This window comes from Callionymus lyra, chromosome 9, assembly GCF_982586985.1.
Source record: "Callionymus lyra chromosome 9, fCalLyr1.hap1.1, whole genome shotgun sequence".
In the NCBI taxonomy this organism is placed as follows: Eukaryota; Metazoa; Chordata; class Actinopteri; order Syngnathiformes; family Callionymidae; genus Callionymus; species Callionymus lyra.
The window spans coordinates 19,201,757-19,225,199 of NC_141826.1; the positions used below are offsets into that span (position 1 = coordinate 19,201,757).

The 23,443-nt window shown below is 41.6% G+C and overlaps 1 protein-coding gene across 4 annotated transcripts in view; it reads right to left on the reverse strand.

Moving 5' to 3' along the window:
• The window catches only part of ldb2a (LIM domain binding 2a), a 62,478-nt gene that overhangs the window by 20,758 nt on the left and 18,277 nt on the right, over window positions 1–23,443 (reverse strand). For all 4 annotated transcript variants that reach the window (XM_087798739.1, XM_087798738.1, XM_087798736.1 and 1 more), the window contains exon 3: window positions 11,243–11,415. In XM_087798739.1, the coding sequence (XP_087654865.1) occupies window positions 11,243–11,415 (173 nt within the window). The remainder of the gene's footprint in view (window positions 1–11,242; window positions 11,416–23,443) is intronic.

Here is a 23,443-nt window from a genome sequence, read left to right on the forward strand (position 1 = left end):
CACAAACAGACAAAAAACTGACACACACAGTCACTCACACCATCAAACACACACTTTAACTCAATCACACACACAATTAAACAAAGACATGCACAAAAAACTCGTACGACACACATTCTCACTGAAGAGAGGCGACAATCTTAAGCCAACGTACAAACACAAACACACTCTCAGTCACATGTACACAAAAATAGACACACACTTTCAGTGTCAGTCACACATACACACAAACTCTCACACATACACATAAACAAACACACACTTTCACTCTTAGTCACACACACAAACTCTCACACATACACACAAACAAACACACTTTCACGCACAGTCACACACAAACTCTCACACGTACACACAAACAAACACACACTTTCACGCAGAGTCACACACACAAACTCTCACACATACACACAAACAAACACACACTTTCCCTCACAGTCACACACAAACTCTCACACGTACACACAAACAAACACACACTTTCACGCACAGTCACACACAAAAACTCTCACACATACACACAAACAAACACACTTTCACGCACAGTCACACACAAACTCTCACACGTACACACAAACAAACACACTTTCACGCACAGTCACACACAAACTCTCACACGTACACACAAACAAACACACACTTTCACGCACAGTCACACACAAACTCTCACACATACAAACAAACACACACTTTCACTCACACTCACAATCTCTCACACATACACACACACAAAAACACACTTTCACTCACAGTCACATACAAACAAACACAAACTTTCATGCACGGTTACACACAAACTATCACACATAGACACAAACAAACAAACACAAACAGTCACACACCACACATACTCCAACAGACACACCCAAACACACAAACTCACATGTACACAAACAAACACATACATAGACTTTCACTCACAGTCACACCTAAACTCTTACACATACTCATACAGACACACACTACACATTCTCAGACACACACACTCTCCCAAAAACACACACACAAACTCTCACTAATAGTTACATCTAAAAACACAAAATCTTACACTTACACACAAGAAAACACCCACAAACATACTCTTACACATGCGCACAAACACACACACTCATAAAGGAGCACATGTGTGGAAGAATTATTGTTACAACAAGTCACATGACAGCGACGACATGTATGTGACGTGATCGTTCCAGCGCCGCTGTTAGTGTTTATGTCCGAGACAAAAGAACCGGGTCGGACCTTCGGTGCCAATTAAGAGCAGAGGGAGCGAGGGAGTGTGTGTGTGTGTGTGTGGGGGGGGTGGGGGGGTAGATCGCCCCTGAATCTCTGCCATTCTCCGTGTTCTGTTGCCGTGACAACCGGCGTGAGGGAGAGCGAGGGTAGACGGGCCGAGTGAGGGTGGAAGAAAAAAAAAAAAAAAAAAAAAAAATCAGCTGATTAGTCGTCATGGCAACGGCAAAGATGTAATCCCAGCAGACACACTCTAATCAATGCCCCCGGCGCAGATGCTCTCCTGGGGATCAACAAGAAAGAGGCTGGCAGCCATATTGCACCCCCACACTCACCTAGCCCCCTCCCCCCTCTCTCACCCCCAAACTCCACACATCTGGACGGACCAGTGAAGAAAACTTGGAGAAAAAAACCCCAGTTTTCTTCCAGTTAAAAACAAGAAAATATATGAATAATAAAAAACATCAGCTGGAAAAAAACAATATTTACACATAAATAACAAACCAAAACTGTTTTTAAAGTTAATTCAACAAATGTCAAATTAATTCAACACCTATAATAAAAACCTGCACTAAAGGTATCTGAGGTTATTTACTCACTTCTGTACTGTGTTGCACTTTATTATTCTACTTTCAAATGTATTGTTTTTGTTATACTTTTTATTTTTTAATGAGTAATGATTAAAAGTATACATATGTGTGTGTGTACTGTGTTGCACTTTATTATTCTACTTTCAAATGTATTGTTTTTGTTATACTTTTTATTTTTTAATGAGTAATGATTAAAAGTATACATATGTGTGTTTGTACTGTGTTGCACTTTATTATTCTACTTTCAAATGTATTGTTTTTGTTATACTTTTTATTTTTTAATGAGTAATGATTAAAAGTATACATATGTGTGTGTGTACTGTGTTGCACTTTATTATTCTACTTTCAAATGTATTGTTTTTGTTATACTTTTTATTTTTTAATGTGTAATGATTTAAAAGTATACATATTCGTGTGTGTGTACTGTGTTGCACTTTATTATTTTACTTTCAAATGTATTGTTTTTGTTATACTTTTTATTTTTTAATGTGTAATGATTAAAAGTATACATATGTGTGTGTGTACTGTGTTGCACTTTATTATTCTACTTTCAAATGTATTGTTTTTGTTATACTTTTTATTTTTTAATGAGTAATGATTAAAAGTATACATATGTGTGTGTGTACTGTGTTGCACTTTATTATTCTACTTTCAAATGTATTGTTTTTGTTATACTTTTTATTTTTTAATGTGTAATGATTAAAAGTATACATATGTGTGTGTGTACTGTGTTGCACTTTATTATTCTACTTTCAAATGTATAGTTTTTGTTATACTTTTTATTTTTTAATGTGTAATGATTTAAAAGTATACATATTTGTGTGTGTGTGTACTGTGTTGCACTTACAGTATTCTACTTTGAAATGTATTGTTTGTTTGAAATTATTATTGTTTAATTTATAATGATTTATAAGTATACATATGCGTATGTGTGTACTGTGTTGCTGTTCTATTATTCTACTTTCAAATGTATTGTTTTTGTTATATTTATTATTGTTTAATTTATAATTATTTTAAAAATATACATATGCGTGTGTACTGTGTGTTTAATATAACTTGTATGTTTGTTTAATCTTCTATGTGAACTTTCTTCTGTGACAATTCAATTTCCCCAATGAGGGAAGAAAACATTTATTAATCAATCAGTAGAAGAAGAAAAAGAAATCGTTTAATAACGTGTTTAAAGTTGATTATCTTACTCAGTCGAGAAATTAAACTAATTTCTTTAAATAAGAAATTAAAACTGATGTTGAGGAATATTAATATTATTAACAATATTTTTTCAACACTTAAAATCATTTCCATCATTTATATGTTTTAGGATGATTGCATTAAAAGTATATATATATATATATTTTTTTTAAAAGAAACGTGACCAGCACATGCGCTCTGAACCATTTGTCCAGTAGGAGGCACACCAGAGTCACCGCTGAGGTTCCCTCTGAGGAGGAGGATGAACAGGATCAAGGTTCTTAGGAGCACCTGATGGGAGAGCAGCCAGTGTGACAGTCCGAACCACCTCGATGGACTTCCTTGAAGTTCCATGTCTTCACCAGGAGAAACTTATTGTTCTCCACACAAAAAAAATGAATCTTCTGACCGGAAGCTGGTGATGAAAACGAGTAGAGGTTCTACCTCCACCTGGTTCACCTCAGACACCATCAGTTCATCCTAAACGTGGGAAACTTCTGCGTCACTTTTTCGAGTCCACGAGCCTGACCTTCACCCGATGAGGTCATCCATGTGTGCGACCACGATTAATCACAACCATTCCAACTATTTAAAAATTTGAACAGAGAGACAGACAGGAGCAGACAGACAGACAGAGAGAGAGAGAGAGAGAGAGAGAGAGACAGGAGCTGAGAGAGAGAGAGAGAAACGAGAGCAAGGGAGCGAACGAGCTGGGAGCTGGGGATGATTTCTCTAGGGATGGAGTTTGTGTGTGTGGTTGTGTGTGTATGTGTGTGCGTGTGTGTGTGTATGTGTGTGCTCGTGTGGATGCGTGTATGTGTGTGTGTGAGGGAGGGTTCAGAGAAAGAGGGGGGATGAGAGAGAGAGAGAGAGAGAGCAGCTGAAGAGAGGCAGAATAAGTGAGCGAGCAAGGCGGGGGGAGGAGGAGGGGGATGGATGTGAGGAGGAAGAGGAGGTGCAGTGGAGGAGGATGGGGGTGTATGGGGGGGTCTGATTGAGATTCGGGCCTCCAGAGCTGCAGGCTCACTGCTGCTGCTGCTGCTGCTCCAGAGAAGACGTTATTGGAATTCTTCTCTTTTTTTCTAATGAATTAATTCCTCTCATCCAATTTAGGTGAAGATGAAAAGCGAGTGTTGCTGCGAGCCTCAGATTTAGTGTTGTGTTGACCAGAGCTGCTAATAACACACGTGTAATATGTTGGCTCTGGATCTTGTTTAGGAGGAGCATGAAGACACATGTCCTGCAGCACGGCTTCAGTTACACACACTAACACTCACACAACACACACGCTCACGGAAGTACACACCAAACACACTCACACACACTTACACAAACACGCACTTATATATACGTACACCAAACACACTCACATAAACATACACTAAACACACTCACACAAGTACACACCAAACACACTCACACACACTTACACAAACATACACACACAAACACACACTTATATAAACATACACCAAAGACACACTCACTTAAAAATACACTCACACACACTTACACAAACACATACCAAACACACACACACTTACACAAACACACACTTATATAAACATACACCAAACACACACACACTTACACAAACATACACACACAAACACACACTTATATAAACATACACCAAACACACACTCACTTAAAAATACACTCACACACACTTACACAAACATATACCAAACACACACACACTTACACAAACACACACTTATATAAACATACACCAAACACACACTCACTTAAAAATACACCAAACACACTCACACACACTTAAACAAACATATACCAAACACACACACACTTACACAACCACACACTTATATAAACATACACCAAACACACACTCACATAAAAATCCACCAAACATACTCGAAAAACACTTACACAAACATACACCAAACACACTCACAAACACTTACATAAACACACACCAAACACACACTCACATAAACATACACCAAACACACACTCATAAAAAATACACCAAACACACTCACACAACCTTACACCAAACACACTTACACAAACATACACCAAACACACTCACAAACACTTACATAAACACACACTAAACACACACTCACATAAACATACACCAAACACACACTCATAAAAAATACACCAAACACACTCACACAACCTTACACCAAACACCCGCTCACATAAACCCACACCAATCACACGCACACAAACACACACCAAACTCACATCTCATAGCCGCACATAAACACATAGACACGCACAAATAAACACACAAATGCACACACACACTCACACACACACAAACATAGATACACAATTGCATGCGTAAATACAAAAACACACATATAGCAGTTTGACTTCAGGTAAGCTTGTGGAGGTCGAGGCATCATCAGATGAATGTGTAACTTAATATATTATGAAGTGGTAAAAGTGAACATTTGTAACGGCGACAGCTGTTCACCTACATTAAACGCCTGCTGCTCTGTCCCGGCTAGCCGGGGTCACAGTCATATCTAAGACGAGCTGCAGGTCACTTTGACACGTCATCACGTCTCACGTGGAAACCATTTAATCATCGCAGCAACTTCTCTCATCGTGCTCATGACATTCATACTCTAGTTCAGGGGAGACGAGGAAACACAGACACTAGATGGCGCTGACGCTGTCCCATCAGAGTCGATGCGCAGAGTTAGAGTCGTCGTCCTCAAGAAGAAGAGAAAGCCTGTGACTGAAAGATTCTCACCGCAGACCCGTCAACATCTACGTCAAACCTTGGGAGGCCCTTCCTCGTAATACCGGGGGGCCCGAGAGGAGACGTCCAATATTGGACCTTCTCATGTTACGTTCGGAACATGAGAAGGTCCAATATTGCTTCTGAATACCAGGTGTTATTGCTCGTGTGAGTCTGTGTTGTTGTACAAATAAATCATTCGTGAACTCACTCCAGTCTCACTCCCTCTCAGTGAACTCATCATTGAAGAACTAAACTCACACTTGACATACTGTCACCATTCATGAACATTCCTTTCAGAAACACAGGATTCCAGGAAAAGCTCTTGACTGAACCTGGTCTAGAATCTACTGAACCTGGTATAGAATCTACAGAACCTGGTCTAGAATCTACTGAACCTGGTCTAGAATCTACAGAACCTGGTCTAGAATCTACTGAACCTGGTCTAGAATCTACAGAACCTGGTCTAGAATCTACTGAACCTGGTCTAGAATCTACAGAACCTGGTCTAGAATATATTGAACCTGGTCTAGAATCTACTGAACCTGGTCTAGAATCTATTGAACCTGGTCTAGAATCTACAGAACCTGGTCTAGAATCTACTGAACCTGGTCTAGAATCTATTGAACCTGGTCTAGAATCTACTGAACCTGGTCTAGAATCTACTGAACCTGGTCTAGAATCTACAGACCACATGACTCTTGACAAAGTCGTAACAGATTTAATTTGCTGTGAAACCAAAATAAGTCCAGACATCAGCTTTAAAAGGTGCTGGAGTCGAGCTGTATCCTCTCGTCCTCAGTCATTCCCGGGATCTCACCGGACCTCAGTGTTCATTTATCAGTGGAGCTGTTAATGACTGCTGCCATCTAGTGGCTGGAAGTTTAATTGCAACAAAAAAATGAACAAACGCTGGGAGTTTTATATACGACTATAAGAAAGACCATGAAGAACTATGATACAAGTAAAAAATGATTTCTAGCCAAAAATAAAATACAAATTTAAACTGATACAGTGAAGTTTAATATCTGTGTCGTGTAGGAAGTATTGCCTCTTTGATGTTGCAGAGTCAGCACTTTGTTCTTCGCTCTCATTGAAGCGCTAAGAACGTCTTTGTGGCATCATCGCGACTCACCAAGAAGATTATTTAACAGGGAAGCCCAAGTGACGCTGGATATTTCCAGCGAGCCGATGACAGACTGATGAGAGACTGCGGCAACATGCAGCCGACGAGAGACCGCGACGACCTACGAACTATAAGAGACGACGACCTTCGAACTATCCTCCAGCAGCGAGCGGCGAGCAAGACGTCGGGCTCGCAGCGCTGGTGCCACCGCAGATCCATGCACAGGTTCCAGGACCACCACAGTCACCTCAAGTTCAGATCCAGAGAGGCCTCGAACAGCAGGTATCCCCATGTGCAGGATCTTCACAGGACGTCCAGACATCACCTGGTGCCCACCAGTGTCCTGCAGGCCGCCCTGCGAGAGCGCGACGCTCTGCAGTACCGAGTCCAGAAGCTGAAGGACCTGTCCACGAGGGAGCGGGTCCGCTGCGAGCTGGAGAGGAAGGGCCGACTGCAGCTGAACTCGCAGTTGAACCGGATCAAGAACCAGCTGGACCAACAGAAACAGGCCCGGAAGATGTTCATCAAGAAGGACAAGGAGACCCGACAGGAGCTGGAGGCCCTGCAGAAGTACAGCACGCCGGAGACGCTCAGCACCAGCCGCATGGCGGCCCAGGTGAGGACGGACATCAAGTACAGCACCAAGAAGCAGCTCCAGAAGGACCTGGAGGAGCTGCGGGTGGCCTACATCAAGAGCCAGGACAAGTTCCTGACGGAGCTCCAGGTGGAGAAGGAGAAGAACATGCTGCTGACGCAGGAGCTGGAGAAGGCCTCGCTGTCGCTGCAGGAGAGCGTCCAGATGTCCGAGGCCGACCTGCTGGAGGACGACGTTCTCCAGCTCAAGCTGGAGGAGGAGGAGGGCATGAGCGACCTGGTGTCCGAGCCCATGGACGAGTGTGTCGTGAGCGAGGACGCCAAACTCAAGAGGTACACCTGGAAGAACACGTGTCAGTTCCTGGGCTTGAAGAAGCCGCTCGGCTGGAAGAAGAAAGAGGAGTAGAAGCTCTTCTGTCCTTCTTTGTACACAAACATGTCCAGCATCATTAAACCTTTGTTTAACTCTTTCTTTAAGACAATTCTGTTAATGGAGTGTGAGGGTCCGGGTGTGAACAGCTTTAGCACACCAGAGTGAGACACTGGAGACACGTGACACAACAGACAAATAATAGTGATACTGACAGAGTGAGACGTGTGACACGCTAGGGACATTTGACACATCACTGCAATGTGAAGTCAGAGACAAGAAACACACCGGAGTGAGACAGGTACCACCGTAGAGTGAAAGTTTGGTAGTGAGAGGTCTGACCGACTGTTTTCCTTCATACTATATACATAATCCATGTCACACAAGAGTGAGACAGAGTGAAAGAGAGGAGTGTGATGCATGACACTAGAGTGAACAAATAACAGAGAAGAGTGATGCATGAAAACCCGGAGTGAGACAAGTAACAGAAGAGTGATGCATGACACACTATAGTGAGACAAGTAACAGAAGAGTGATGCATGTCACACTAGAGTGAGACAAGTAACAGAAGATAGTGATGCATGACACACTAGAGTGAGACAAGTAACAGAAGAGTGTGATCCATGACACACTAGAGTGAGACAAGTAACAGAAGAGTGTGATCCATGACACACTAGAGTGAGACACACTAGATTGAAACAAGTAACAGAAGATAGTGATGCATGACACACTAGAGTGAGACAAGTAACAGAAGAGTGTGATGCATGACACACTAGATTGAAACAAGTAACAGAAGAGTGATGCATGTCACACTAGAGTGAGACAAGTAACAGAAGATAGTGATGCATGACACACTAGAGTGAGACAAGTAACAGAAGAGTGTGGTCCATAACACACTAGAGTGAGACAAGTAACAGAAGAGTGTGATCCATGACACACTAGAGTGAGACACACTAGATTGAAACAAGTAACAGAAGATAGTGATGCATGACACACTAGAGTGAGACAAGTAACAGAAGATAGTGATGCATGACACACTAGAGTGAGACAAGTAACAGAAGAGTGTGATCCATGACACACTAGAGTGAGACAAGTAACAGAAGAGTGTGATCCATGACACACTAGAGTGAGACACACTAGAGTGAGACAAGTAACAGAAGAGTGTGATGCATGACACACTAGATTGAAACAAGTAACAGAAGAGTGTGATCCATGACACACTAGAGTGAGACAAGTAACAGAAGAGTGTGATCCATGACACATTAGAGTGAGACAAGTAACAGAAGATAGTGATGCATGACACACTAGAGTGAAACAAGTAACAGAAGAGTGATGCATGACACACTAGATTGAAACAAGTAACAGAAGAGTGTGATGCATGACACACTAGAGTGAAACAAGTAACAGAAGAGTGTGATGCATGACACACTAGAGTGAGACAAGTAACAGAAGAGTGTGATGCATGACACACTAGAGTGAGACAAGTAACAGAAGAGTGTGATGCATGACACACTAGAGTGAAACAAGTAACAGAAGAGTGTGATGCATGACACACTAGAGTGAGACAAGTAACAGAAGAGTGTGATGCATGACACACTAGAGTGAGACAAGTAACAGAAGAGTGTGATGCATGACACACTAGAGTGAAACAAGTAACAGAAGAGTGTGATGCATGACACACTAGAGTGAAACAAGTAACAGAAGAGTGTGATGCATGACACACTAGAGTGAAACAAGTAACAGAAGAGTGTGATGCATGACACACTAGAGTGAGACAAGTAACAGAAGAGTGTGATGCATGACACACTAGAGTGAGACAAGTAACAGAAGAGTGTGATGCATGACACACTAGAGTGAAACAAGTAACAGAAGAGTGTGATGCATGACACACTAGAGTGAGACAAGTAACAGAAGAGTGTGATGCATGACACACTAGAGTGAAACAAGTAACAGAAGAGTGTGATGCATGACACACTAGAGTGAGACAAGTAACAGAAGAGTGTGATGCATGACACACTAGAGTGAGACAAGTAACAGAAGAGTGTGATGCATGACACACTAGAGTGAGACAAGTAACAGCAGAGTGATGAATGACACACTAGAGTGAGACAAGTAACAGAAGAGTGTGATGAATGACACACTAGAGTGAGACAAGAAACAGAAAAGTGTGATGAATGACACACTAGAGTGAGACAAGTAACAGAAAAGTGTGATGCATGACACACTAGAGTGAGACAAGTAACAGAAGAGTGTGATGCATGACACACTAGAGTGAGACAAGTAACAGAAGAGTGATGCATGACACACTAGAGTGAGATAAGTAACAGAAGAGTGTGATGCATGACACACTAGAGTGAAACAAGTAACAGAAAAGTGTGATGCATGACACACTAGAGTGAAACAAGTAACAGAAAAGTGTGATGAATGACACACTAGAGTGAGACAACTAACAGAAAAGTGTGATGCATGACACACTAGAGTGAGACAAGTAACAGAAAAGTGTGATGCATGACACACTTGAGTGAGACAAGTAACAGAAGAGTGTGATGCATGACACACTTGAGTGAGACAAGTAACAGAAGAGTGTGATGCATGACACACTAGAGTGAGACAAGTAACAGAAGAGTGTGATGCATGACACACTAGAGTGAGACAAGTAACAGAAGAGTGTGATGCATGACACACTAGAGTGAGACAAGTAACAGAAGAGTGTGATGCATGACACTAGATTGAAACAAGTAACAGAAGAGTGATGCATGACACACTAGAGTGAGACAAGTAACAGAAGAGTGTGATGCATGACACTAGATTGAAACAAGTAACAGAAGAGTGATGCATGACACACTAGAGTGAGACAAGTAACCGAGTGTGATGTGTGGTGCATCACGTTCAGATGTTTTATTGTTGTGTTGTGGAACTTTAGACAACTTCTCAGATCGTTCACCCCTAAAGAGTGAGAACTCGTTGGCTCAGCAGCTCAATGCAGAGAATCCTGGGACAGTAGGAGAGAAGCAGCAGCAGGTTCTTCATTGGATCAGAAGTTCTCGTAGGATTGTCTCTCGGCAGCTGCTTAAGAGCTACCAGGAGACGCCTCGCTATCATGTGTCTGTCGGCTCCTGATTCGACCAGGAGGACAGATCTCAGCTCTGAGTCCGAGCTCATCTTAAGAACACAATCTTTTTAACCTCTCGAGCGACATCAGTGGAACAAGAGATTAAAAAATAATCATCGAAACACCTTCATTGATTCAGGAATCGTGTCGGCTCCCGGCAAAAAAAAAAGATCACTTTCTGTGTTTATGTTGTTGTCCTCATTATCTCTGGTCACCTACAGAAGAGTCTGTGATTCTGTGTCAAGAGGCGCTGAACAGATGAAAGCTCTTCAACCTCTCGTCAATAATTGAGGCGGCGCAGACTCACCTTGGTAAACATGGGCTTGCCGTGCTGAGTGACCATGGTGCACTGGTCGCAGTCCAGGGTGATGCAGGAGTTGTGGAAGGACTCTTTGGAGTGTTTGAGGATGTAGTGGAGCTCCGTGACGCCGCCCTCGAACACCGTGCTGAAGTATCGAGGGATGAGCGTCCGTCCGATCGCTGCCGGAGAGACAAAGACCTTTAGCTTCAGATGCAAACTTTTCTTTATTGTACGATGAGCAGCAACAATTCTCGCAAACATACACTAAAGATATTACACAGAGTCAACGAATATTTATGTAAAGTTTTTGTTATGCTGAGGAACAGAAACTGACACGCAGCATGTGACCATATTTGTATTGGATGAGTCAGATATGAGGCACAAGTCTCCACTGCCTCACCTAGGATTTTAGCTTGAGCTCCAAACATTAAATATTGCGATTCTAGATTAATAAAATGTCAAAATTGTCTGTTTTGGTTCCGTCGACGCAATTTCCTACAGTTCTCCTGCCCCACGGAAAAAAAAATAATCGGAAAAAGATAGTCAGCTATTCTTTTTTGGTAAGAACCTTGCGATACGATACGTATCCTGATACAGGGACAACCTTACGAATACTAGCACTAGATTGCAATACTGTAGTAACAAGTATATATTTGTAGTATTGTCGAGTACTTTACTCTGGTGTTGCAGAATTTACAGACCACATGACTCTTAACGTTACGAATCTAACTTGTTTTGAAACCAAAATATGTACAAAAATCAGCTTTAAAAACCGCTGGAGTCGACTGTATCCTCTTGTCCTCAGGCATGGCAGGGATCCTGCAGGATTAAATTGTTCCTTTAGTTGCGGAGGACGTAATGACTGCTGCCATCTTGCTGCAGGAAGTTTAGTTGCACCTCAAAAATTATTTTTATTTTATACACAATGTATTTAAATACGAAAAATAAAGGAAATATGAAAAAGTATATAAGATTTCGAAGCCAAATATATATATTTTATAAATACAAATTGATATTTAAGTGTATTGATATTTTCTTACATCTCTAATCAGGAAAAGCCTTATTTAAAATACCTCGTATATAATTAAAATCATCAAATGTACCACAATAATTTACTTCTCAGTTTGAGAGTCATAAACACTTTTTCATCCATGTTTGTCGTGTGAGAATAAAACCGACAAATGTGACGGAGCGACTCTTTTTTCAACAGTTGGAAACTTTCGCCCACTGAACAAGTTTTAACCCTCTCTTGAAAAAAAAAGTGATGAGATTATAAAATTTAAGGGTTTATAAAATCACTTCTCACCAGATGAAATAATGAATTCACTCCGGACTTTTCTTCCTGAGAGAGAGAGCGAAGCGTTTCCGGAATAATTTAATCCCCTGACAGACTTTAGAGTTATTAAGACGGACAAGTTCTGCCAAGGAAACTTTTTCTCGCGTCTAACAAGAGCCAGAGCTCCGCCGCCGTCGGTGCTTCGCGGCCCCGAGGCTTCGTCTGTTCGTCCCTGAAATAAAAGCAGGCGAGTTGAAAAAAAACGGAGAAGGGGTCGGAGATTTGTTAAGTCCTGAGGAGACCACAGACTCCAAACCAGAGACCACACAGCTCCGATCAAAATGACAATCCCAACTCTGGTCCTGCGTCCGCCCCATGGACCCTTGTAGAGCTTCTCGTAGGAGGAGATGCTGAATCACTGAAGTGTCTACTGGTCTACACTGAGTCACAGCAGATGACTGAGCTCTGAAGCGAGTCCATCTACAACCAGGATCTTCTAAGTTCAAGACGTTCCATCCAAAAATAATGAATGCAAAAATTATTTGATGATTTTTTTTATTCTGCAAAAGTTATTCCAGCGAATTTTAGTGACATCTACGGACCATCGTGTGAATCTTCACGACAGCCAGCCTCCCCCCTTCCTCCCCCGTCCTCAACCCCTACTCTCCCCCCACCACCCAAGAAAGTACAGCAGCAGTTGGAGTGTGAAACATTTTCTCGACTTTCTGTCTCATTTACAGAGGACGTGAGGAGCTCCACAAAAGATGGGAGCCCTACTTTCTAACTTGGGAGCCGGAGGAGCGGTGGGGGGTGCCGGGTGAGGGTATGATGGGGAGAAGATAAGGGGGGAGAGGGGGGGAGGCGAGTGGTGTGTTTTCAAACTGGATAAAGTCAGGCTCCACTAAATAACATAAAATGTTTGGCATCGTGAGCTCGGAGAAAGAGAAGGGGAGCCCCCCCGTCCCCCCTCTCTCTTTTCTCTCCCCCTCCTCACATCTACTGCTTGCTCTGCACTCTCTCAACTACCCCCCCTCCCCATCCTCCCCCCCACACTCCCCCGCTCTCCACCACCACGGTTGAAAAACAAAGTACAGCGAGGAGACGAGCTGACTGCTAATGTGGAGGAGCTCAGGAGAGACGAGGGGGAGGGAGGGGGAGGGAGGGGGGGAGAGCGGGGGATGAAAGGGAGAGGGGGAGAGAGACGAAACTCGGAGGGAAGATGAAAAAATAAGGATTGTCAACGAGAGGAAGGAGAGCGAGTAATGAGAGCGAGGACATGGAAGCGAGGGTGAGGGAAGTTGAGGGGGTGAGACACGTCTGCAAACAGGAGGGTGAGGGAGAGTGAGACAGGATGGGGTGAGGTGAGTGACGAGGCGGCAATCAGTGGGTTTTAGGGGCTGACAGGTGGACAATATTGATAAAATGATGGTGGGGGATGGACAGAGCGTAATAGGGTGAGACAGAAAAACAGAAACAGAAAAATTAGAGAGTGATGCATAGAGGGTGTAACGGAATAATGAGAGGGTGAGACAAGGGTGTAACGGAATAATGAGAGGGTGAGACAAGGGTGTAACGGAATAATGAGAGGGTGAGGCAAAGAGTGTGTAACGGAATAATGAGAGGGTGAGGCAAAGAGGGTGTAACGGAATAATGAGAGGGTGAGACAAAGAGGGTGTAACGGAATAATGAGAGGGTGAGGCAAAGAGGGTGTAACAGAAAAATGAGAGGGTGAGACAAAAAGGGTGTAACGGAATAATGAGAGGGTGAGGCAAAGAGGGTGTAACGGAATAATGAGAGGGTGAGACAAAGAGGGTGTAACGGAATAATGAGAGGGTGAGACAAAGAGGGTGTAACAGAAAAATGAGAGGGTGAGACAAAAAGGGTGTAACGGAATAATGAGAGGGTGAGACAAAGAGGGTGTAACGGAATAATGAGAGGGTGAGACAAAGAGGGTGTAACAGAAAAATGAGAGGGTGAGACAAAAAGGGTGTAACGGAATAATGAGAGGGTGAGACAAAGAGGGTGTTACGGAATAATGAGAGGGTGAGGCAAAGAGAGTGTAACGGAATAATGAGAGGGTGAGACAAAGAGGGTGAGAGGGTGAGACAAAGAGGGTGTAACGGAATAATGAGAGGGTGAGACAAAGAGGGTGTAACGGAATAATGAGAGGGTGAGGCAAAGAGGGTGTAACGGAATAATGAGAGGGTGAGGCAAAGAGGGTGTAACGGAATAATGAGAGGGTGAGGCAAAGAGGGTGTAACGGAATAATGAGAGGGTGAGACAAAGAGGGTGTAACGGAATAATGAGAGGGTGAGACAAAGAAGGTGTAACGGAATAATGAGAGGGTGAGACAAAGAGGGTGTAACGGAATAATGAGAGGGTGAGACAAAGAGGGTATAACGGAATAATGAGAGGGTGAGACAAAGAGGTTGTAACGGAATAATGAGAGGGTGAGGCAAAGGGGGTGTTACGAAATAATGAGAGGGTGAGACAAAGAGGGTGTTACGGAATAATGAGAGGGTGAGGCAAAGAGAGTGTAACGGAATAATGAGAGGGTGAGACAAAGAGGGTGAGAGGGTGAGACAAAGAGGGTGTAACGGAATAATGAGAGGGTGAGACAAAGAGGGTGTACCGGAATAATGAGAGGGTGAGAAAAAGAGGGTGTAACGGAATAATGAGAGGGTGAGACAAAGAGGGTGTAACGGAATAATGAGAGGGTGAGGCAAAGAGGGTGTAACGGAATAATGAGAGGGTGAGACAAAGAGGGTGTAACGGAATAATGAGAGGGTGAGGCAAAGAGGGTGTAACGGAAAAATGAGAGGGTGAGACAAAAAGGGTGTAACGGAATAATGAGAGGGTGAGACAAAGAGGGTGTAACGGAATAATGAGAGGGTGAGACAAAGAGGGTGTAACGGAATAATGAGAGGGTGAGACAAAGAGGGTGTAACGGAATAATGAGAGGGTGAGGCAAAGAGGGTGTAACAGAAAAATGAGAGGGTGAGACAAAAAGGGTGTAACGGAATAATGAGAGGGTGAGGCAAAGAGGGTGTAACGGAATAATGAGAGGGTGAGACAAAGAGGGTGTAACGGAATAATGAGAGGGTGAGACAAAGAGGGTGTAACGGAATAATGAGAGGGTGAGACAAAGAGGGTGTAACGGAATAATGAGAGGGTGAGACAAAGAGGGTATAACGGAATAATGAGAGGGTGAGGCAAAGAGGGTGTTACGAAATAATGAGAGGGTGAGACAAAGAGGGTGTTACGGAATAATGAGAGGGTGAGGCAAAGAGAGTGTAACGGAATAATGAGAGGGTGAGACAAAGAGGGTGAGAGGGTGAGACAAAGAGGGTGTAACGGAATAATGAGAGGGTGAGACAAAGAGGGTGTAACGGAATAATGAGAGGGTGAGACAAAGAGGGTGTAACGGAATAATGAGAGGGTGAGGCAAAGAGGGTGTAATGGAATAATGAGAGGGTGAGGCAAAGAGGGTGTAACGGAATAATGAGAGGGTGAGGCATAGATATGGCAGGATATACAAGAGTGAGTCAAGTGAGTAGTGAGACAAAGAGAGTGATGGGACAGTTTAAGGGTGAGACAAAGAGAGTGACAGGTCATGAGGGGGGAGACAAGTTAAAGGTGTGAGCTGGCGAGTGAGTGAATTAGGAGTGACGTGGTTAAAAAGGTAGAACAAACATGTTGTTTTATAGTCAGTGTTCTGATCAGGTCTGGTTCAGGTTCTGATGCAAGAGTTTTCATACACCTATGATGACACTTTCTGACCAGAACCAGAACTTCCATAAGTCGTGTTCCGGAAATTGGGCCGAGTCCAGAACTATTATAAGGAAGGTTCTGATCTTTATTTGGACTCTTGAGACGTCAGAGCGAGCGCCGATCACATGATCACTCCAGATCTTATTTACTCTTCGCCCCTCTTCACCTCCTCCCTCGCTCCTGCCGAGAGCCGATTGGCCCGTCTTCAGACCCGGGCCGCTCCAGAGATCCAGATTAGCTGGCACTTGTTGGAGCAAACATATGCCTCTTCACTAATGTGAGCCCAAACATGCAATTTACAAATAATTAACACCTCGTTAATTAGTCGCATTAATTCACGCCACTTTGTCGGGATTGTTTCCCCCCCGCCGCTGCCCGGGACTCCTGCCAACCACAGCGAGCGGCGAGACGCGGGAACAGTACTTCTGCGCACACACACACACACACACACACACACACACACACACACACACACACACACACACACACACACACACACACACACACACACACACACTCGGATACACAGAGAACAAACAACATGTGTTTGTGTGCGATAAACAGTGGAAAAAAACATTACAAAGATAAAAAAAGTGCCATTATTCTGCTTGTTTTTGTTGACAGTGAAACTATTGTAGATTTCACTGGAAACACACACACAGACACACAGACACACACACACACACACAGCTGTGCATCGGCAGAGATGATTACTTAGTGGGATAAAAAGTGCGACGGAGGATTTGGGAGAAAAAATAATTGTGCGACTGAACGTTTGACGTTTGGTGCTAATTGAAGGAAAAAAAATGTGCAGCATTGGACGAGACACAAAGACTCACACTGGTGCGATTGTGTCGCACACGTTCACTTCCCAGTGCAACACAACCTGTTGCCCACGTACAATACTTGTATACCAGTCAGTATATATGTGGAAGTATATCAGTGACAGAATATACCCTGAATATAAAAGTTTTTTTTGTTTTTTTTTGATAATTAAATTTAAAAAAATCCATTTTATATTTATATTGAAAATTTTAGATATGGATTAAGCGCTCGATGCTTGACCAATCACAGCAGAGTGGGCGTGGTTATGGTAAATATGATTTTATCTAAAGAGAAACAAAAGGTGTTTACAGTGGGCGGGGCTTAAGATCATTTTCTAATGTAAATATTACAATTAAAATATAGTTTTGTACAAACAGACACACACTGAAGATACAATAGAGTCACACATCTATTTAACACACACTTAAATCAACACATTAGTTGAACTGAATTTTTTAGTTATATATACAAATGTTGGTGTAATTCGTTGAAAGTGGAATTAGAACATCAAACTTTTGAAATTTTTGAAATATTTCATTTTTAATTAAATTATTAAAAAATAAAATGCTTGAGAAATTCTGATGACACTGATATAAATACATCAAAATGTACACGACACTACACATCGGTTCTGTGTACGTCAACAAGTTGCGCAAACTATCGACAGCTCACACACGTATAGATTGTGAAGTCACACGTAAACACAAACAAACACACACACACACAGCAACACCTCACCCGTGACACACTCGTCTGAACAGATTCTATTTCACCGTCATGAGATCTGGGATCGACCCGGTCTGAGAAAAACCACGTCGACCGTGGACCTGGTTCACACTCAGAGGTCGACCCGGGACTCCTGGCCTGACCAGAGTCGGATCACAGGTATCGATCATTTTCAGTACTTGTGAAAACACCTGTGCCCGTTTGGACCTGAACTCTGATACATCGACCCGCCAAGAAAGAATAAGTGAGAGAGAGAGTGACAGAAAGAGAGAAACAGAGAGAGAGAGAGAGAGAGAGAGACAGAGAGAGAGAGAGAGACTGATAGAGCAAGAGAGAACCAAACTGATGTATTGATCGTCTTCATCCTGATCGATCACAGGCTGATCCTCTGACATGGTCATGGATGTTCTCTAAACAGCCAATCGTGAGTGGACATCAGCGGGTCAACAGGAAGGTCATCACAGACCAGTGAGGTCAAGTGTCTCATGTGGAGGTCAGAGTGATATTGTTTGTTGGTAATGATGAGAGTAACTTAGTCACAGGAGGTTTAGTTGGAACTAGACGTGTAGGTTGTTTATATTGTGAGAAAATATCCAAATATACCAGTGTTTCACAATGTTGTTTTTTTCTTTAAAATCATTCATTCATTGTTTACCGCTTTATCCCGGGTTCGCGGGGTACCATGTTTTATTTTTCTTGACCTTTAAAGTATATACTTTATTGAATATTGTTTTCCTTGTTTAGGTGCTTTGTGACCCTGGTCTGGAAAAGCGCTCTATAAATAAAAATTACTTACTTACTTACTTACTTATATAACAGTAATTTTATGATTTATATTTTAGTAAAGTTTGTATACATTTTAAAATAAGATAATGTTAAAGAAAATGTACATGAACATGAACATATTTACAGCGTTTGATCATTTTTGTGTTGCAATTAAACTTCCGGCCGCCAGATGGCAGCAGAAATAACAATTAAATACTTGGAGATCCGGGCAATGACTGAGGACGAGAGGATACATTCGACTGCAGCTGCTTTTAAAGTTGATTTTTGGACATATTTTTGGTTTCAAAACAAATGAAAGAAGTTACGACTTCATCGAGAGTCATGTGGTCTGAAAATTCTGCAACACCAGAGTATACTACTGGACAATACGACAAATATGTCCTTGTTACTACAGTATCGCAATATATGCGTATAGTTGCCAATTCACCACTAGTTAGAATGTGTGTCGTACTCATGTCCGTTCAACACCATCAGGTCAACAAGTGGATCCAAGTTCACTGACAAACTTTACACTACCTTAAGACAAGAAATAAAACTGCTGCGGTGAAGAAAGAGCTGAGCCAAAAGACAAAACTCTCCAACGACAGTGGATTTCTTTTCTCACCTGCTGCTGCTGTAGTGACTTCAGTCTGGATCTTATCTTTTCTTACGGAGCGAAGATCAGGAGAGATATTTAAGGTATTAAAAGTATTCATGAAATGGTCAACTGGGAGGAGACCTCAGGGCAGACCCGGGACACACGATAGAGAGGGTCGTTCTTCTTCCAGAGGAGCTAAAAGAAGCTCAAAATGTTGAATGTTGACTTTGGAGTTTTTATTGGTTTCATTCAATTCTTTTTTATTGTTGATTTTGAATTTATTTTAATTTGAAGCCTTTTAAAATGAATAAAATGTTGCCACTACAAACGTTTTATATTGAAAATAGCAACTATTAAATTTAATTATTTTAAACCAAAAAAATCTAAAAAAAAAACACTACTTTTCAATAAAACAATGTTTTCCTTCACACAGTTACAACAAGAAACTTTTCCAGTCCATCCAAGATGATCAATACAACGTCAATATGTTGACGACGACAACAGGGTGGAGAGGGTTAAAACAGCAGGCTGAAGTTGGAACACACACACACGTACACACACACGCACACAAACACACACACGCACACACACACAAACACACACGGCTGAATGTGGGAATCACTGCCCAGAACATGAAATATTCATCAGTCATAAAACTTTAATTCAATTTCTCTCCCTCTCTCTTTTTTCCTCCCTCGCTTTCTCTCTATCCATCACCCTCTCTCTCTTCTTGTCGTTTGTTTCTTCTCTTTCCTGGCAGCCCCGCAGTAAACAAAAACAGTGTAACCTGTCATTAAAAAACTTTGTCGACACGATCAGCTGACTGACGACAACCGAACGATAAAACGTCTGTTCAGCAGAAAATCTTTTTGTCAAACCGAAGCTTCATGTGTGTGTAGTGATCAGAACTACACAACACATGTGTGTAGAGATCAGGACTACACAACACGTGTGTGTAGAGATCAGGACTACACAACACGTGCGTGTAGAGATCAGAACTACACAACACGTGTGTGTAGAGATCAGAACTACACAATAAGTGAGTATAGAGATCAGAACTACACAACACATGTGTGTGTAGAGATCAGAACTACACAACACGTGTGTGTAGAGATCAGAACTACACAATAAGTGAGTATAGAGATCAGAACTACACAACACGTGTGTGTAGAGATCAGAACTACACAACACGTGTGTGTAGAGATCAGAACTACACAACACGTGTGTGTAGAGATCAGAACTACACAACACGTGTGTGTAGAGATCAGAACTACACAACACGTGTGTGTACAGATCAGAACTACACAACACGTGTGTGTAGAGATCAGAACTACACAACAGCAGCAGGAGCGGCGCTGATCCTGGTCCTGGTCCAGGTCAGAGGACCAGAGGAGGAGAGTGTGTCAGATGGAGGAAGTGAGTCGGAAGTGTTGTGGGCACACAGATATGTTGGAGGTGATGATGTCCCCAACCCCCCACCCCCGCCCTGAGGTTCGCCTTTAGACCCTCTTCACCTGCATCCATAATTCAACAGGGGGCGCCCCCTCCTCTCCTCACACCCCCCCGGGCCAGAGTCCCCAGAGACGACACAGCACGAGGTGGTAGACACGTCAACTTCCCTCTCTCCACGTGGACTCACAATCCAGGTCCGGTTCACCTCCCAGTCTTCATCACATGACTCTGAGCTGAGATCTGGGTCACATGACTTCAGGTGTGTGATTGACAGGCGTGCAACACGACGTCTGTTTTCTAACCTCAGCGTCAGCCGGTCGTCTTATATGATCCTGCGAGAGCCTGTCAATCATCCCTGCAGGATCAGTTCAGTCCCTCTCACAGGGGCCACCGGGGGCCACATGCGGCCCTTTGACTGTATTTATTGGGCCCTCGTGAGGTCAAGATCATGTAGAAACATTTTAATTTGTGTTTAGTTTGATTACTAGTTCGACTGGAAAATAGAGACTAAGTTCCTCCTTTTGTCATTTTCGTTAGTTTATATTATCATTATAATCTCATAATAAAGTATTTTACTATGACTTTAATTTCGTAATAAAGTATTTTGTACGACTTTAGTCTCATAATAAAGTATTTTACTATTTCTTTAATCTCGTAATAAAGTATTTTGTACAACGTTAATCTCCTAATAAAGTATTTTCCTATGACTTTAATCTCGTAATAAAGTATTTGGTCCAACTTTTATCTGGTAATAAAGTATTTTGTACAGCTTTAATTTCATAATAAAGTATTTTCCTACGACTTTAATCTTGTAATAAAGTATTTTGTACGACTTTAATCTCGTAATAAAGTATTTTCCTACAACTTTAATCTCATAATAAAGTATTTTGTACGACTTTAATCTCGTAATAAAGTATTTTCCTACGACTTTAATCTCATAATAAAGTATTTTGTACGACTTTAATGTCATAATAAAGTATTTTCCTACGATTTTAATCTCGTAATAAAGTATTTTGTATGATTTTAATCTCGTAATAAAGTATTTTGTACAACTTTAATCTTGTAATTAAATATTTTTTATGACTTTTATCTCGTAATGAAGTATTTTGTACAATTTAAATCTCACAATAAGGATTCTAAAATGACTTTAATCTTGTAATAAAGTATTCTGTACGACTTTAATCTCGCAATGAAGTATTTTTTATGACTTTAAGATCATGATAAAGTATTTTGTACGACGTTAATCTCGTAATTATGTATTCTGTACAACTTTAATCTCGCCATGAAGTATTTTTTATGACTTTAAGATCATGATAAAGTAGTTTGTACGACTTTAATCTCGTGATAAAGTATTCTGTACGACTTTAATCTCGCAATAAGGAATTTTCCTACAACTTTCATCTCGTAATAAAATAAAAATGAGTGGCCCTTATACTCCATCTTAAATATAAATTTTATTAAGGAATGAAAAATAATTTTATTTAATGACAGTTATATACAATACAATAAAATGATATTTTTAGCATATTAATCAACATTTTATTTGATTATTCGTTACATGTTTTGCTTGATGGCCCCTCACAACAGTCACTGTTCATAAAGTGGCCCCTGAGTCACCAGACACAGTTTAAATGTGACCACCAGCAAATGTCTAAACAACCAAAAGTTTGTTTTCAAGTTACAACCAGAACACAGCTGTACTCCAGGGGGCGGCAGCTTTCATGTCAACATCAGCTCCAGACACAGATTCACAGACAACGACAACCATGTTGCTGTTAAAGCACAGCAGGTAAACCTGTGACTCGGTGACTCCTCACACGTGTGTGTGGTGTGTGTGTGTGTGTGTGTGTGTGGAAGAAGACTTATTGAGGAAGAAGAAGAAGAAGAAGAAGAAGCACATAAACATTTAATATCTTAAGTAAAGTGCTGCAGACTGACGAGACTGAAGCTTCTCCACCACTCTATTATAAATAAATATGGATTTCTCCATGTGTCAATAACTCTGTCTATGTGTGTGTGTATTTATTATTGATGTCTCTGCTGCCTTGTTGATCTTTCTGGAATGTTCTACGGTTAAAAGCTGCTGTTGCACTCTCGCTCGTCATTTTTTCATGACGCCGTGTTGGCGTTGACCGCTAACAGCAAACATTCGGACGCCGCGGCGGGACAGTGGCGTGTTTGTAGCCGGTCGCCCCCCGATTCTTCTTAAGGTTTCCCCCCCGCGAGCGCCTTCATGAATGATTGACAGCAGGAAACACCAGGGCTTGAATGTGGGTCGCCGGTTCTTCTCGGAGGAGAGTCCATCCATCACTCACTCGTTCATTCAGTCATCCCTTCATTCTTAATGGTAATGGGTGAATTTAACGTTTAAAATATTGAATTTGTTGTTAAAATGTTGTTGTTTTTTAATAATTGAATTCAATAAGCTGTACATTGTGAAAGGTTGAATTTGTTTTTATTTAATGATTTAATTAAATAAGTTGTTTATTTAAAGATAAAACATGTTTTACAATTTTGAAAATGAATGCATTAATTAACACGTTAAATCTGATATTCTAATTCTAATAATCATAAAAAAAAACAAAATTCTATATCTTTTAATTCTTTTAAGCTACTTGTTCATGTGCTTCTACGTTGTCACGTGATGGTCTGCAAGTCGCCTTATTGGTTGAAAGTTCCAACTGCCAGTATTCTTGTGGTGGCACCATTATACCAACTTCTTTTTTTATATATATTGAATTTAAAAGGCTACGAATTAAAAAAATATTGAATTTACGAAATGTATTTTGCATTT